This window comes from Acipenser ruthenus, chromosome 7 (genome assembly GCF_902713425.1).
Source record: "Acipenser ruthenus chromosome 7, fAciRut3.2 maternal haplotype, whole genome shotgun sequence".
NCBI classification, from domain to species: domain Eukaryota; kingdom Metazoa; phylum Chordata; class Actinopteri; order Acipenseriformes; family Acipenseridae; genus Acipenser; species Acipenser ruthenus.
The window spans coordinates 45,174,000-45,192,953 of NC_081195.1; the positions used below are offsets into that span (position 1 = coordinate 45,174,000).

General features: G+C 36.8%; 1 protein-coding gene across 4 annotated transcripts in view; it reads right to left on the minus strand.

The window, feature by feature from the left end:
• Positions 1-4,313: 4,313 nt before the first annotated feature.
• LOC117414684 (ras association domain-containing protein 8-like) overlaps positions 4,314-18,954 on the minus strand; it is a 44,529-nt gene continuing 29,888 nt past the window's right edge. For 3 of the 4 annotated variants that reach the window (XM_034024450.3, XM_034024449.3, XM_034024451.3), the window contains exons 2-5: positions 15,236-15,444; positions 11,169-12,067; positions 8,351-8,489; positions 4,314-7,275 (exon numbers count right to left, since the gene is read on the minus strand). In XM_034024450.3, coding sequence (XP_033880341.1) covers positions 7,154-7,275; positions 8,351-8,489; positions 11,169-12,067; positions 15,236-15,338 — 1,263 coding nt within the window. In that variant the 5' untranslated portion in view covers positions 15,339-15,444 and the 3' untranslated portion in view covers positions 4,314-7,153. Of the gene's footprint in view, positions 7,276-8,350; positions 8,490-11,168; positions 12,068-15,235; positions 15,445-16,674; positions 17,931-18,954 lie in introns of those variants that run through there. The other variant, XM_034024453.3, reaches the window with a different exon arrangement.

Genomic DNA, 18,954 nt, shown 5'->3' on the forward strand with positions numbered 1-18,954 from the left:
CTCACCTTGGATAAAGACGCCTGCCAAATAAACGAATGATAATACAGTAGTTACATCTCAGAACCATACAACCACCAATAACACATTTTAAACACTATACATTAAACTTGTAATTTAAACTGCTATACTGTCAATGCAATGCAATGCACTATTGCCGCAAAATGAATAATTTCATAATATGTTAGTTTCAGTGGGGGAGGGGGTACTGAATATCACTTGAGTGTTCGTTATTTGCCTTTCCCAAACTAACTTTGTTATTATTATTTAAAAACAGTTATACTGAGTGGACTAATCAGCCTATCAAGAATAAAGATACACTTTTACATTTAAGCAAAAAATACCTCTTATGCGCATTAATTGGAGGACTGCTACTGTAACTAAGGGTTAAAATCAATTTTCTAATCTTGCCACTGATTATCCCCCACCGGGGTGAAATCCCCTACGATGGGGATGTCGTGGACGTGGTTCTACGTACATATGTCACTGCATATATCTGGAGAACGACTTATCCAGTTGACATGGAACTCGGTAATAACATACTTTAAATTAAATTATTGACAGCATTTCATTATAGAGGCTTGCAGTTTGTCCGATTATCTATCCGTATGTACGTCACACTTCTGTATGCATTAATCTGGATAATTGTTTGCCGGTATCACATGGTCATTGATCCCCTATTCATTTCTTCCCTGTAATATGCTTTCAAAGACGTTGCCATAGATGAAAAGTTGCATTGCATCCCGGTACTTGATCACTTCATAAAGTAATTATAAACAATATTATCAAGTGTATTATTATCTGGTATATTAACACTAGCTTTCAATGCCTCAGAAGCCTATTCTTTACATACAGTATACCGGTTGTTGTCAGTACCGTATTAATTGTTATATAATGAACATTTTAGACAACACCTTCAGTCAGCAAAACCAACTGTTTGTGACGAGGTAAGTAAAAAAGGCATCTTAAATGTTTGTACCAAATTGGGGTAGATAGACAGTTTATAATGTATTGCTAGATTGGTTTCATTGTTTTTTACTATATATATATATATATATATATATATATATATATATATATATATATATAATGTAATATTCTAATACTGCAGAGGAATTGCTGAAACGATCGAACATGTGTATTCACCTAATTGTGGTTGAACAAGACCCACATTTCATAATCATATGATAGTGTTCTACTAATTGGAGAGGTAAGAACTAAACATGCAGCAAACATATTTATGCATTTTATACATGTAATTTAGATGTTTCGTGATTCGTGTGTTGATTAATGTGACACAGATTGGATAACACAAGTGCTATCTTTTTTCTTATTTATGATCTCATTTATCCCAAATAGTTGAAGATCTGCTTTTAAATATACGGTTCTGTTATAGTTTAGTTGTTTGTCAACAATACAGGAAAATAAATGTGAACCCCATATGTCACAAACCATTTGTGTGGCACAAACCTGCACTTACCCAGCCATGGCCAAGAAAACATGACACATGGACAGTTTCAGGGAAACCAGTGAAAAAACAAACCTATTTTTCCTGGAAACTGTCCCCATTCTCCACATATTTGCAATATTCTTTCAGCATGCATTTGACCAGTTCTAATGTGTGCAACATGCTCCCAGGTAGTATAGTTAATCATTAGAGAGCAAGCCAGATTGCGGGACAGCATGTATCAATGACACAGCGCCATCTAGTGCACTAAAATAGGATTTTTTGTAAGAAGATAACTGTATATAATGGGACTGATGTAAGGATCGGCGTTGTGCAAACAATTACGGCTGCAAAATCCAAATTGCCTAGCGGCCAGGCAATTATTTTGCACTGCGGCCTATGTAAGCTTAAGAGCAATGCAAATTACTCAAAACACACACAAATAATTAACTCATGATAATGAGGGTTGCAATGAGCCCAGAGGTGATGTGAGTTAGTACAGAAAGCAGTAGGCGCTGTATGAGATTTGTGGAACAAGAAAATCAAACCAAACAAAAAAATATGTCAGAGGAAGGGCAGCAAAGTCCTCTTAGCACACGGAAAACAAAAGAAAAGCTTTCCGAGGAGCTGAGAGTCCTTACGGTTGAAATGATCAACATCAGTTATGCTATCAAGGGCCATATGGTCCTCTATAGTGGAGAAAGTCAATGCTGATGGTGTTACCAGGAGGACAGTCAACCAGGTGATGAAAATGTGAAATTCAGCTATTAGATCTAGCATGACCTGCGGAGTGAGATGATAACGCCTTACCACCACATCCTCCGGCATCCCAAACAAAGTGACCCTGGGTTTGAATATGTGGGGTCTTCTCCGCCGAAGGTTTTCCTGCCTGTCCTCAACGAGATCCAAGCGTCGCTGCAACAGGAAGTGTACCACCGCAGCCATCCTGTGCCCAATGACAGGTCTCTGAAGGTGTGTGGTTTATACAGCTCTTAATTATTCGCTTCTAAAGTGGTTTGCACCTTGTCAGAGGAGATGCAAAGTTTTTGGAGGGTCAGCAATTGCCCAAATGCAAGGGAAAATCCTTATATCTCATTGTAACGTTTGCGCTCAATTCCATGCTCTTCATTTGAATACATGAAATATAATTTATATCAATTAATGATGGCAAAATGCTAATTTAATAGCGGGTGCATAACACCAGGTGAAAAACATTCTGTACCTTCACCCCATTTTTAATCACCGCTAAAGTCCCACCTTACGGCTGCTAAACACGGTTTGAGCGTGCAAAACACAGATTTTGGCTGCAGTATGTTTTGCAGCCGCAAATCTCTTTGCACGTGTCCTTATATCAGCCCCACTGTCTCACAGATGTCTGGAAAGTCCTTTTATGTTACAGTGAATTATTTGTTACTGTAATGTAATGTGTATTATAGTTTATTACTTAAATGTAATAAAAATGTAACATTTATTGATTTATATATTAGTATACAATTAAGTATACATATTATATAAATACAATACAAACATATGTTGATAATTGCTAGTTTTTCTTTACATATGAATATAGCTTCTTATAAATACAGGTTTAAAAAAAAAAAAAAAAAAAAAAAAGTTTCAAGGAGGATGCATGATTTTGAGATTTATGCCCAAAAGAGGTTTTTAATGTCACGTTTAATTTGTGTTTATATTGTGTCATTTTTACTGAGTAAATGTTATTTGTTACATTCTTAATAGTAAAGTAATTGAGAGGTAGGTTTTGTAGGGGGCGGGGAGGGCGATTGACTGAATGAAAGGTATACACAATATTATTAATGCAGCATCCATATTTTTGTGCCATTGAAGCATGAAGATATGTTAGTTTGTCAAACATTTCTACTCCAAAGGTGACTTGTTGGCAACAGGAGGACAGTAATACAGAACAGTGTCAGGTCCATTTCAATAATTTTGTAACAGCTAATTAACTATATCAGTTGCAACAAAGTAGCTTACCAAAAACCACAAAAAACAAGCAAAGTGGGATGTTAATTTCAGAATGAGTGGAGTAAAGACATATGATTTTTTTCTTGATAATGAGTTTCCAGCAGTGCATGCTGTACTTTGCTGGAAACACCGTTATCAAGAACACTTTTAAAACAACAAAAAAAACACACGCTCTACATGTAGGCTACTTAAGTTCATGTTTGTTACTATTATGCTAAATGTCATTTTTTATGTTATCTAGAATGTTAATTGTTACAGTGATTAACTTACATTTGTAGGACCTTGATTGCTAGCACAGAACAAATGGTGTAGCTGAGGTTAAATGGAAATGTGGAATCTAAATGCTTAACGAAGGGTCTGCATCAAATAAAACTTCAAAATGTCCTTTTAAAAAAACTGCCTACAAGTATATCCATTCTTCACAAAACAAGAATGACAGACAGCAATACTGTGAACAATTGTATTTTATTTTGCATTTCATAATTTTTAGCAGCGTGTTCCAAGTCTAGAGGAGGCATACACATTTCTTATCTGTGACATTAGTGGGAGATAAAATGCTGTAATAAAATATATTATACATAACACTTATTTTGTATTAAAAGTAATACTGAAAACATTGATTCTCATTCAAAAAAAAAAAAAAAAGCTGCAGCACGATTTCAGAGCTCAAATGCAACAAATGCAGAAATACACCCATGGACCAAGGAAGCAAGTTTGCATAAAAAATGTGTCTTACTGCACTTAGCTGCTTGGTTTGCCACACAATAGGACAAGTTGAATCATCTTTAATTAGAGCAATCTGTATGGCTTTAACATAAAAGCTACAAACTGAAGACAGCCACACACACACACACACATTATTTTTTATATAATATATATATATATATATATATATATATATATATATATATATATATATATATATATATATATATATATATATATATATTGCATTAAGGGCCATTTCACACATGGCTAGTTTTCATATTAACCCTTTTGTTTACAAACAAATTAAAGTTGGCTTTTGAATGCAGCTTATTAATATTTCACAGAATAATGTAACAGATCGTTTTAACAGATCAAAAGCATCAGCGCTAAATAAATACATTTACAAACCGTTTGTTTTGTCAAGACTATACAACTTATATCCATCATCCAAAACATGCTTATATTACAGCGAGTGTACAAACATGCACTTGTCTTTCCCCGTTCTCCAAACAAATCCGTAAGATGGCATAATAATAAAAAAAATGTAACGGTAGATATCCTGTACAGTACTATGTGCTATTTTACACCTCTTCAAAAAAAAATATTTATTGAACAATTTGTAATTATGTACACAATGTTGTATAATATAAGGCATGCGTCCTGTTGCCCCCCCCCCCCAAAAAAAAAAAAAATACTATTCCTGTGCGTTCCTCATTACGCACTCACAAAAATCTTTCTTCATACATTACATATTCCTCATTGGTGAAACAACAAGTTCAAAGCTGGGAACGCAGTGGAAAAGCTATTATTCCCTTCCTGCTTATAAAATGCATCACAATGGATGCTCCCGTAAACAAAACTGCAGAACATTCAAGTTATTTGAAGTCACTTATTACCACATTATCACTTATTACCTTTTCTGTCAGTGTCAGTAGCTTAATAAAGAAGATCAAACCATGTAGTTCTGGAAAGAACATTAAATCTAAGGACTTTTTGTTCATTTTTGTCTCACTTTGATTTTTATTTAATTAAACATTTTGGCTGGCTCATTCTGCAGTCAATGACTCGGACTTGTAGGGAAAAGTAAAAAAAATAAAAATAAAAAAAAATAAAATGAAAATAAAAAAAACTTAAATGTCTTCTACTGGCAAGCTTGTTTATTGCTTAAAGTACATTTAGCATATACAGTCTATAATTTTGTGTAGTGTCTTTGTGCACAAACTATAGCTGCAACATAACATTGGTGTTCAAATTAAGATTTTGTTTTTGCAAACAGAATTATCCTGTTCTAAAATTGTATTCTAATACAGTGAATCAAAGGAGGCAGATAACTCTTACCCCAGACAATCAGGGTGAGATAGATAGATAGATAGATAGATAGATAGATAGAGATAGATAGATAAACTTGAAGCAAATCTTACTGGTGCCTTTTATTTAAGCTATTATATTATTGGCCGAAGTCTGATGCCATCTGGTGATGTATGTTGTTTTTTGGCTTACTATGTAGTGTGCACATTGGTAAGCTTTGGACACAATCAGTAAACTATTATTTGCTGTGTTAAGTTTGCTCTTAAGATGGATTGGTGGCTAGTTCATGCAAAAGAAAAAAATAAAAACACACATCAGTGACATACAGATAAGCCAGTGGCATGTTGGATTTTGTGGGTATATGTACATGTGCACATGGGGGCTGGAGGTCAAGTACCACAGACAAGAGGAAGGTGGGTATGGTCCAAAAAGTTTGAGAACCACTGATCTAAGATACACAAGCAGAGGACATTAGATTAGCCTGGCATCTGTTGATCGATATACTACAGCTTCAAAGTTGAGTTATTTGAATGGGCAGGCCTGCTTATCTATGTTATAGTTGTTCACATCTATTATTCTTTAAGCTTGTCCTCCTACTGTACTTTACATGAAAGCTACTGATCTGATAACACTCCATTCTTGAGGCGATTTTATTTCTACAAATTTCAGCCACCATTAATTATGATCACATTCATTTTCATAAGGGTATGGAAAATGACCCTTCCATCTTAAACAATGGCTGGATATCTGATGGCTCAGGCAAATAACTTGTAATTTAGTTTACACCAGCAATGTTTGCCCAGACCCTTGGTATATAAAGAGTTGTGACTTCAAATACAAAAGGAATTTACTTCAGCAAATCTGCAGCACTGTTCCAGGTTATTGAGAACTAGTTTAAACCAATTTGATAAAGTTTTTGTACAGGCCAAATTACACCATGTTGAGTTAATGTTCAGTTTTAATACTGTACCTATTTACACACTCGGTCTGAATGCTTGTTAAAATGTTTTTTTTTTTAGAAAAGGTCAGAAAGTTAAATTTTGAATTTACAGCAGGCCAAGCTTTAAACAAAACAAAACAAAAAACAAAACAAAAAATAACACACTACATAAGGCTTTTTAGTTTAACATAAAATCGGGCAGCTTCAAAACACCTTTTCCTGTCCATAACTCCTTTCACACCTTTGGTACTTATGGGCCACAGTGTCATCAGGTTTGGTTCAAATGAATTCAAGTTTCAACTGCAGCTGAATCAACCCCCCCACTCCCCCATTCCACGTTTCACTACTGAGCAAACATCAGATATTTAATTGTTTGAAACCTTCCTTCATTAATTGACATGTAATTGCCATGCTCAACACAAAACAAACAGGAAAAATAGGCACTCCGCTGTATTTTCTGCTTCCTGTACAAATCAATTGTATTCCATTACTGTATGTTTTGGTTGCATCACCGACTGTCAATAGGCTAACACTGCTTTGTCCCTTGGAAAGCTCGTCAGCACTGTATATTAATTAGAACTCCAGGGAGAGATGCTTAGTTTTTCTGTAGCTTCAGTGCAATGGGTTACGGCTCAACTGGTACAGACTTCCGTGACACACAGTAATACTTTGGCTTCTACTTCAGAGCAAAGTCATGCAGCAATGGAAGAAAGTGGTGTGGTGCCTTTGAATCTTCTTGTTAACGTTCCAATTGGAGGTACACATTAAAATTATACATAGATGCCCTCAGGGTTGAAACCAGAGGAAAGTGGGTTCTGCAGAATCCGCAGGTTGCTGGGTAGTTGTCGAGATGAGCTTGGGCGTTTCAGGGAGTTGGTCTGGGCTGTTGACTCTGCACAAAATAAAAAGGAGAATAGCTAAATGTCTGAAAAGGTTAAAAGTTTAAGAGACAGATACCGGGTGTGTTTAAGAGTTGCTACAGCTGCTCACCTGAAAATCAATCTAAAAGAAGCATTTGCAAAGATGAAATCAGGAAGGGGTGCAGGGTGTTTCTCAAAGTATTTCATCCATGACTGTAAAACAATCAGTTCCATGTATTTTAAAAGTACTTACGTTAAAGTAAGTAAGTTTTTTTATTTTTATTTCCACATACTGTATGTATTTTACTGTGAATGGAACTGTAAAATACACAATATTGAAAGCAAAAATCACTCTCCACTTCTACCAGCAGGAGTCACCAGGAGGCTGTGCTGTGGTGTATGAGAAAGTTTATCATACAGTAGAAGTGAAAATGTGCAGAAATGTTGAAAGCTAGTATATCACTTTGAACCTTCAGCCTTTAAAAACACACACAAAAAGTGACATTTTATCTACCATCAATTTGTCTTTCCTATCCTGTTTGGCAGCTTTTGGTTCTTCTCAGACTGGAGCATTATAGGTTATCAAGAGGTGAAAATGGATAGATGTTTACACACTTTAGGAAACTCCTGCCTAATCTCCTGCCTAACCTGTTGCTGTAGAAAGTAATTTAGCCCAGGGCCAGACGGCGAGTCAGTGACCAAGCCTGAGCTCACCACTATATAAACACTTCGTAACACTGACTTATCATACACTGTTTCCCTGACTTAATATTGATACAAAAACAAAAGGGGAAAAAGTGTTGATAATATAAAGCTCTTTATAAATAAAGGCCAGCTTGTTCAAACAAACAGCACAGTCAAGGCAGGTGGCCTCAATATGGAAGAAGCACTTTCATTACTTTCAAAACATAACTTGCTGGAAGGGTACATTTACAAAAAAAAGTTAATTTAAATTATGGGATCCTCGAGTGAAACACAGGACTATGAAGTTGTTTACTCCAAGTATGAGGCGTGCTGAAACTAAAAGCTATATAATAATATGGGGGTGGTTTCATCTGTCTGGAAATGGAAGCATCAAGCATGCGTAGGGTGCAGCTGACAGAGTACCGTTCTCCAGCTGGGCAGGCTCCTCCTCAGTGGACTCTGCTGGCAGCACTGTGACCTTGGTTCCTGTCTGCTGGATGAACTGCTGTAGGTTCACTTGCCTCAGCTCCTTGGTGAGCTGTTCCAGTTCCTGTTCTTTCTCCTGAGGGGGTGATTCAGAGCAGGGGAGACATGAATACTAATACAGCTGTGACCCAGAATGCTTACAACTTCTGAAAACCCTGGGTATGTGCAATGTGGCAATTATGTTAGAACAAAAGTAAGACAACACACTGCAAGAACTGCAGTGTAAGAAATAAAAAAATAGCTTTTCATTGTTATGAACACCACATTTTGTTTATTCTGTTGTTGAAATAATTATTTTGTTTGTAATTGTATTATGGAGCAAAACAGAAAGTGGTGGCAGACAGTGGAATTTAAGTATCCTGGTATGTTGTTTTTGCATGTTACTGTGTTATCCATACATCATTATGAAACAAACAGCACACGGCTACTCCATACCAACAAGCCAGGTGCCTTCAGCATGGGTTGACATTAACACAAACTAAATGGTGGTCTGGTGCAAGTTACAAAAACTTTTTTACTCAGGGGGGGAGGGGGGGGGGGTGGTTATTTTTAGCAGTTATAACAAGCATGTTTTATTGGGACATGGTAGTGGTCCAGTTAATTGATCTGTACAATATACTTCTGGATAATAGAATCTGTATTGTAGTGTAACCAAAATATATAAACCGTATTGCTTGGTTTCAGACAGGACTCCTGTCTACTTGCACACATTGTATACATTATTGCATAATGTTTAAAAAATGGAAACCATTTTTAATAAAATTAATAGTTTGCATACGACTTTATTTACTATATATTCATGCAGTAGGAGGATTTCAGTGGGTTACATATTGTATCTGCCCTCCTGTGCAAATATGGTTAAGACCAATCGTCACTAGAAGATTAGTGTGATCTGACTTAAACACAAGCCAACGATGCTATTAATGCATATTCATTTCCACTCCAGAGCAGTTAGGTTCATTACTTTCAATAAATCTTGGCAGATTTTAATTTTAAGGGCTTGGAAAGTCAATCTCAAAATCTGCCTATGCGATTTGGACAAACAAAAAAGTTGTTTAAGAAACTTATGAATTAAAAGCAAGACAAATGTACAGCTGCAAAAACTCTGCAAAACAGTTAACCTTCAAAAAGGGCCAGATAGGATATCCGCTAATTCACAATTTTGTAACTGAAGTTTTATTAGAAAAGCTTAGTTTTGGTTATTAGTGCCCTAGGAATTAACAATGTATTAACCTTCCATAAATGATACACAAACAAGGAAATACAAGTCCGCTCTGCAGCATGTTTTTTTCCAGAACCCTAGGACAAGTGCCAAGATGGCTTAATTATTAGATAACACTTGCTGGGATTGTGGTAGGAAGTGTCAAGCCTGAAATTGTCTTTCTATACACACTTAATTCTGCACAAAATGTTTTAAAAAGTCTAGTAGGTGATGTTTTCTTCACCAGATGGCACTTTACATACAAGCCACTTGCACCAGACAACTATCGGAAGCAGCAGCACATTACATTGAACAGTATATCTGGACTTCTCAGAATATATACTGTGTTACTGTATAGGGAAGACTAAAATGTCCAAATCTGTATAAAACTATCAAACACATAAGGGACTACTAGAATGACCCACCCCATAAATATAAAACACTAAAATGGCAGTAAACATAAAATGTATACATCGAAAATAATTTTATAAGTCCATGTATAGGAAGGCCACATATCTTTAAAGACTACCTTTTATTAGCAGCAGTGTGGAGTAGTGGTTAGGGCTCTGGACTCTTGACCGGAGAGTTGTGGGTTCAATCCCCAGTGGGGGACACTTGAGCAAGGTACTTTACCTAGATTGCTCCAGTAAAAACCCAACTGTATAAATGGGTAATTGTATGTAACATAATGTGATATCTGTATAATGTGAAATAATGTATAATGTGATATCTTGTAACAATTGTAAGTCGCCCTGGATAAGGGCGTCTGATAATAAATAAATAAATAATAATAATTAGACACAAAAATAAAATAAAAAAGCAAATATAAATTTTACTTGGATACTGCTCTAGAGTGGCATTCAAAGACATAGGAACTGAATTCTAAACAGAAAATATTTTCTATAAAATAAAACAAACAAAACATTTATTACCAACATCTGATATGCATAATTGTGGTACTAGATTTGTCTTCAATTTTGAAGACAATTCATTATTATTATTTATTTATTTATTTTTTAATGGATTTTTATTGAGGAGTCAGCTGTAACCATCTGCTCCTCAAAGATCATTAGTAACAAGCAGTGTGTCCCTGGTCAAGATCCTGGACTTGATTGGCTGGTATGATGCTTGAACACGCTTGCTGGTGGTGCTTTTACACCTTGTCTTTTCCTTGCTGTCAATTTGAGCCACTCATTTGGCAGGAGTGGTTTGACGGCTAAACAATGGAACAGTTTGCTGCCTGTCCTCAGGAGATGAACAACAGGGTCTAATCCCAAGAATACATCATATTAGAACATGACGTAACTATTTGTTCAGAGTGCAGGTCACTAATAGAAGCCGTGTATTCAGTCACACACCTAACCTACCAGAACAAAGAAATCAAAAGAGTTTCAACAACTAGACCTGAACCAAGCTCCAAGTACACCACCCCTAAATGAAGAAAAAAAAAAAATAAATAAAAAAAATAAAACTAAAAGCCCAAGCAACAAAAGTAAATACTGTAAAGCAGTCATTTGAAGTAGTTTATTCTCTCAATGTTACCATAGTTTTTACCTGCAATCTTTTGGCAGCCTGACCCAAAGACCTCTCAACAGCCCTGCAGCCGTTCTCCAGCCTGGCAGTGTTCTGGTTCTGGATATCAAGCTCTCCTTTGACTCTGAGGATCTTGGCCTTTACTTCCTCCTCATTGACCTGCTGAGTCACCTGTATTTCCTGCTGGAGCTTCTCGGCCTCGATGCCCGCCTCCATGCTCTGGATCTTGGCCGTGTACTCCCGGAGCTTGTCCTCACACTCCCAGGTCTTCTGTTTCAACTCTTGCAGCTGTTCCTTCAGCTGCTTCTCATTTTCCTGCTCTATCTGCAGCTCATTTTGCCAGAACTCCTCTTCCACGATCTGCACCTCGTTCTTCTTCACCCTCTTCTCCAACCTCATGATCTCTTCGTCTAGCCCGTTGTTATTCCTCTCTGCCCAGAAACGCAGCTCCACCTCGTGGCTCTCCAGCTGTCTCTCCAGGGCCTGCAGCTTCTCCTTCTGGAGATGAATCAGCTTGCTCAGCTCCTCGGTACTGGCCTTGGAGGAGTTATTGTTCAATGCTTTCTGCTTCATCTCTGTGTCTTTGCTCTTTCCAAATATGTCCATCAGTCCTTTGGCACCTCCAGTAAAAGTTAACGATTTCCGTTTGGGTTCCTTCCTTTTGAGCGACTTGTCGTTCTGAGGCCTGAGCTTGGCTAAGGGTGGGAGGCTCTGCCTGTACAAAGTCCTCTCCGGTATGCGTGCCATGCTGTCAGAGGTAGGCCTCTCGCTCAAGGAAGGTCCAGTTCGCTTCAGGATTAGCTGCACGTCGCTGGCGTACTGTCCCCATTTATTCAGGGAGACAATGGGGTTCTCATGTGGGGCCAAGTGTCTCTCTGTGTCCCTCAATTTCTCTATCAGAGTGTACCTTCCAGTTCGACCTGTGGGAAACAAAATAGTGTAGTAATCCGAGGCACACAAAAAAAATAGTTTAATTTTTAACCATCATCATAGCAGACAATACAATATCAACATTATTTATTTTGTAAAACACTTTGCTATTGGAAAAACAGTTGTATATGTCTACACATACTTAATCTGTAGTTTGACAATGTGCCTCCCTTCTTTTCTTCCACTGCTGCCTGCCAATTAATCAAATCTAACCCGTCACGAACCCGGAGAGAGAATGTAGATTTGTGCTTAGAATACTGTTGTCATCACTGCCAAATATAACTAACAAGCTTAATTTTCCTCCCTTGGAATGTAACGTAAATGCAAGCTACTTTCCAAAAATAACACAATAGCAATCCCTTTTATTATTATGTCTCTTCGACATAGACCTAGGTTTACAGCATACAGTGTGAATCAGGCCAGCAGAGGGAGATGCTTAAATATGGTCTCATTGTCCTTCAGTGTGTAAGACAGATAATACATCAAATGTAGCAACATTTTTGGTTTCAGTTTTGATTGTGGGGCACGTTTTCAACCAAGAGAGATTTAAAGAAAATGATTTCCAAGACTACCAACTGATGCCAAGTGATTTTCAGACTGTCAGTGTTGATCCTTCACTCTTTACTCACTTAAAGATCTATTACTGCTGGTTCACTGGCATTTTGCTATCTTGCTTCATGTCAGGCACTGACACATCAGAACTAAACACCATAGGTGGTCATTTCCAACAAGACCAAATGAAGCACAATATTAAAAGAAAGGGCATATTGTGCAGTGTGCTCACCACAGGACAACAGCCGCTACTTGCCGTGTTCTATAGGAGATCAACTAAGCAAATCCTACGACTGCAACACCATTATAAAAATCTGAAACAGACCATGTCTCCCTGCTGAAGCCGCACAGCGGGGCTCCTTCCAAACCTCAGGGTAAATTAGAAAAAGTGCAATGCTACTAACAAGGGTAATTTTCGTTAATGCTGAAATTGTCTTTCTATACACACTTAATTCTGCACAAAATGTTTTAAAAAGTCTGGTAGGTGATGTTTTCTTCACCAGATGGCACTTTACATACAAGCCACTTGCACCAGACAACTATTGGAAGCAGCAGCACATTACATTGAACAGTATATCTGGACTTATCAGAATATATACTGTGTTACTGTATAGGGAAGACTAAAATGCCCAAATCTGTATAAAACTATCAAACACATAAGGGACTACTATAATGATCCACCCCATAAATAAAAAACACTAAAATGGCAGTAAACATAAAATGTATACATAGAAAATAATTTTATAAAGTCCATGTATAGGAAGGCCACAGATCTTTAAAGACTACCTTTTATTAGACATAAAAATAAAATAAAAAAGCAAATATAAATTTTACTTGGATACTACTCTAGAGTGGCATTCAAAGACATAGGAACTTAATTCTAAACAGAACATATTTTCTATAAAATAAAACTAACACAACATATATTACCAACATCTGATATGCATAATTGTGGTACTAGATTTATCTTCAATTTTGAAGACAATTTATTATTATTATTATTATTATTATTATTATTATTATTATTATTATTATTATTAATAATAATAATAATTATTATTATTATTATTATTATTAATAATAATTAATTTTTTTAATGGATTTTTATGGAGGAGTCAGCTGTAACCGTCTGCTCCTCAAAGATCATTAGTAACAAGCAGTGTGTCCCTGGTCAAGATCCTGGAGTTGATTGGCTGGTATGATGCTTGAACACGCTTGCTGGTGGTGCTTTTACACCTTGTCTTTTCCTTGCTGTCAATTTGAGCCATTCATTTGGCAGGAGTGGTTTGACGGCTAAACAATGGAACAGTTTGCTGCCTGTCCTCAGGAGATGAACAACAGGGTCTAATCCCATGAACTCAACAAGGGTTTGAGAAACTGGAGTCATGCTGAGGAAGGAAAGCAATGTCCTTTATTACGTGACAAACAAACAAAATGTACAGTGAAAATCTACTACTACTAGTTGAGATCAGGGGTTTGTAAATTAAGATTTTTGAAAAAAAATAATTGTTAATCACAAATTGTTAAAATAGTATTTCAAATAAATAAATAATTGCATTACAAGCCATACTTCTTTGGTATTTAAAGCACTTTGCATTATATATTCAGAGATTGTGGGATGGTTAGTGCATTTTCTCTATGAGCACAGGGCAGATGAGCACTGCCTAAATATGACAGGTTACCAGGAAGTTGTTTATAAGACTAAAGTTTGGATAATCAAGCTTTTACTGAACACTTAAACAAAAAACAAAACTGGCTTCTTATTTTGAATTAAAATGGTAATACTGTAACAAAAAATGTTCAATAAAAATGCTTTGGTTGTTTTTAATTTACAAATGTATTTTACTTAGAAATCAGAAGAACCAGTACAAAATATATTTAAAAATTGAAAAAGTTTGAATGAATTGGTTGCGTGCAACTTTTTCTCCACAACTTTGTCAAAGATGTTTTGAATTGCGAGACGTCAGTTCTGGAAAAATACTAGGATGCTGTCACAACAAAAGATTTGAAATTCAAATGACTGTACTTGTATTTAATATTAATACAGAGAATAGAAACATACACACGAACAGTAAGTGTACAGAATGATAATCGTGTTGGTCGAGTGATGGCTCTGGTTTAGTCCTGGAATTTGAAAGCCCTGCTTTTCTGCTGATGGTTACATTAAGGTATCTGAAGAGATTCTGTCTTGTTTTTATCCTTTTGCACTGGAAACTAGGCCTGAAATGAAACCCATAAAGAGGCTGTGGTTATGGTATGGAGGCCTGCTCCCATGGTGCTGGAGGAAACTGGCTTCACAAGCACACAGACACTGGTATTTAGTAAATTAAGAATGGGTTTAAATAACAGGAAATAGATGCAGAGCTTGAAAATCAGAAATGGAAAATACCACTCTTAAGCAATAGCATGTTGTAGTTTCGTCCCAAGTCAAACTCTCCAGGAACATTCACTCTCCGAAGAGTATCTACTTATAAACCCCTAATCCTATTCTATTTACCCAAAGCTTAATCTAAAAGATTATTCTCTAAACATCAGACAAGGAAAAACAATAAGGACACTGACTGAGCTAAGGCAGATAAATATCAGATCTCCAAAAACATTCTTACCAATAGCTTGAGCAAGAGCAATCACCACCTCCTGGCAGGTTGTGGCTTCAGTTACTCCACAGACGATTCTCTGGACCCCATCTACCCATACTTTCAGCTCCATGATGTACCATTAGATAAGAAAAGTGCTGCCAAACTTCAGCTTTTCAGGGACCACATGTCATTCCTCCATGCCGGGGGACTGTGGGAAGAGCCGCTTCTCTAGCATCCTGCAATTACAGCAAATAAAAAGAAAGACTTTGAGCATGACCTGTTAATGCACAAGTATAAAACCAATGACCACTATAGACTTGCTTGCACTGGACAGTATGTTCTAATATAACTAGTAAATGGCTTAGCAGTGGTTAGCACACAATGCCTTTGCTATGCAAATGAATAGTTCCACACCCCTGCTGCTAGGCTATCCTGTGGCAGACTGTCAGTAACGCCATGGGTTTGAGGAGAGAGAGAGAGAGAGAGAGAGAGAGAGAGAGAGAGAGAGAGAGAGAGAGAGAATAAATGATCTTAGACTATAAGCATACTCCAGTTAACACACTAACAATCTGTTCTGCAAAACATGAATTCTGTGCTTTTCATTTATTCAAGATGAATTTTTCTGTAAATGTCGTACTTCATTACCAAGAGCACATAACATTCCAACACAAACAAAATCCATTAAAAAAGAAACTTTTGGAGCAAGTGTAATTAGTTATTGTATTTGAAGCGAAGAAATTCCCCTTAGCACTTTGTTATTAATAAAATGACAGTGCTGTGAATAATAACAACAATAATAATGCTATGTGATTAATGCAATGCCATGGTCTAAAGAATTTTTTATAAAAGGAATGTGATCTGTACAAGGTTTCAAAACATTACTTAATATATTTAATCTGAGGCCTATCTATTGGCCTTCATTAGTTTATTTTTTTTTAATATTGCTAATATTAAAACTTCAAGTGCAATTAAAAGTGTTTATTCACATTTGAACTGAACATTGTGCTGTACTGCACTGTATCACCACTCACTAACAGCATCAATTTTATACTAGCAATTAGGGGCAGCACACACACACACACAAAACAGATTGAGAAATAAAACAGCAACTTTCCACTAGGAAAAATACCCCTACTATCAACAGAATTCTAGCATTTAATGATCCACTATAGCCCCCCAAAAAAGGCTGAACGTCTATTTTCATAAAATAAATAAATAAAATAAATAAATAAATAAATAAAAATAAATAAATAAATAATCTTCTCTAGTGGCTGGTGAGAGCAGATGATTACACATCCATCCATTGATCCAGGTTTCATTTCTGTGTCTGCAGTGTTACCTTGCATTGTGGAAATGAAATAAAGAAATAAACACCCCACTCCTGAACTCAATTCTTAAGTATCTGCTGATGGAAGCACTCAAACTCTGGCAAACTAATAAACACAGCTGTTCATCACATGCCTTACCTTGTTTATAGAATAGCCTCAAGCAAACAATCCTTGCCAAATTCCAAGCACAGCCATAAGGAATTTCATTAGCTTAGAACCTGCTGACTGTGGCACAGTTTTAGTATCAATGTCCAGCTCCCCCCTCAGCCAATCATTTTTATACATGTTAACAAACAGTGCTGCTAAGCACTCACTGCTGTTCCTACTGTATATATTCAATAGGACAGTTTTTCCTTGTATGTATTGTTTAGATGTATACTTAAATTATAAAAAGAATACAAAGAAAAACAAAACCTCTTTGCCAACTTCTCTCAACATACAGTTTCAACCCCATGCAGGGAACAAACCGACAATCCAAAAGGCAACACGAAATCTCTTTGGATGGTAGTAGTGGGACACCATCTCACTGCCGGTTGCTGTTTAGCCCTCAAGTAGACCATCTTCCTTGGGAGAACAGATCGGTGTGCACTGGTCAGGGGGCAGCGCCCAGTGAGAAGAAGATATGTGCAGACATGCTCAGGACTGCATTTCATCACACGGCATCACAACAAATTCTTTGCATACCTTCATTCTGATGTTATTCCACAGACAGCTTTGAACATTTCAATGAGCAATAGAGGATACATCATAGACGTTCATGGAGTACTGTAGCAATGAGGATAGCTGAGTGGGTGAAATAACCACAGCACTCCAAGAGCTTGTATCCATTATTAAATTTTGTTTGGGGGCTCTGTATATATAAAAATATTAAAATGTGGCACTGGCATATCTTAAAATTACTAATGAAAATAATCCTACTTAATGTCCCGGCACTGACTGCTATTTTTAGCATATAAAAGAACACACAGCATATAGAATGTGTAGCCAGTTGCTATGATGTAAATATACCTATGACCTCAGCAGATCATAATGGTTGCCGTCTAAGGCTTCTGGGTTCAGTCTCTCATTAGGTTATCTGCTGCATTCCTAGATAAATAAAATCTTAGAATTGTGAAATGGCAAGGGAAGAGTCTTACACTGCACCAAAAAAAAACAGGAATTACATCATTCAGCAGCTTTCAGAAACAGAGAACATTAATTTGGGAAAGCCAGCAGACTTAAAAATGATGGAAGACAACCCAGTTTTGTTAGCAGGCAATTAGGTCTGACAGAATTGATTTTATATTCCCATATATCATTTTCCATTGCAAAATCACTTATAAATTGGAAAAATTAATTGAAGACACATACAAAAACTGGGGCCACTTTCAAAATCCTTTTCTATCATGAACGCTATTAGAAGCACAGTTGAAGCATACTTCATTTATATGGTTTACTACAACGCTAATGATGAAGATTATCTTGGACAATTAGGGGGACAGAGTAGCTATTTAAACATAAAATAATCATTTTACCCCCAGGGGTCATCTCAGAAGTTCAAACATGCAGGATTTATTTTTATTATTTTACTATATATGTTTGCTTATATAAATTAAGATATCTATCCCCAATGTGCAGTACATAACATCCCGGCCATAAAACTGATGCGACAGGCACTCTGGTATCTGTTACTCCTGTCAACAAGAGGATGGCACAGTTTGAGAGCTGATACTGCTCATAAGTCCCCGGTCTTTTCATCATTACCACACTGAGGTCATGCCGTTCCTGAGACACTCACTAGTTATCCATAGATGACTTTCAATATAATTAATTCAAGCTCCTGTTCCGAGGTCACCTGATCAGCTGCTATGCTTCCAGTTTCATTTTTCCCCCCTGTAATGCCCTTATAAGTGCAGTACCAGAATTAATTTTTAAAAAATGTGTTTGTCTGTAATGATACAAAACATGAAAAGTAATTTTCTAAATGGTTTGACAAATATCTGTAAAAGCTTTGCGTCAGGCAATCAGCCTTCAGTGGGAAGTTAAAACATAAAACAGAGCCCGTTCCAGTTGCCTGTGCCAGGTTGCCCTCCTTTTCTAACCAAGTCTGTATCTCGTGGTGCACTAAATCTGTCTCGAGTTATTTTATTATCCACCGTTGCCAGGCACTGAAGTACTGATGGCATTCAAGCAGCGTGCACTTGGATGCAAGATTATGCACCTTGAATACCTCCAGTGTGATGTCTGAAATTCCATCCCAAGCCTGTGTAGATTCTCAGGGCAAGCGCAGAGATTCAGAACACAAGGGGTGACATGGATAGTGTCACTCATGGCAGACTGCCCTTCATTATTAAACTGAACCTATTCACAGCTACTAGGTTAACTAGAGACAAAGCAGCCAACACATCCAAGCAAAGTTTAAGCACACGACACTTTGCA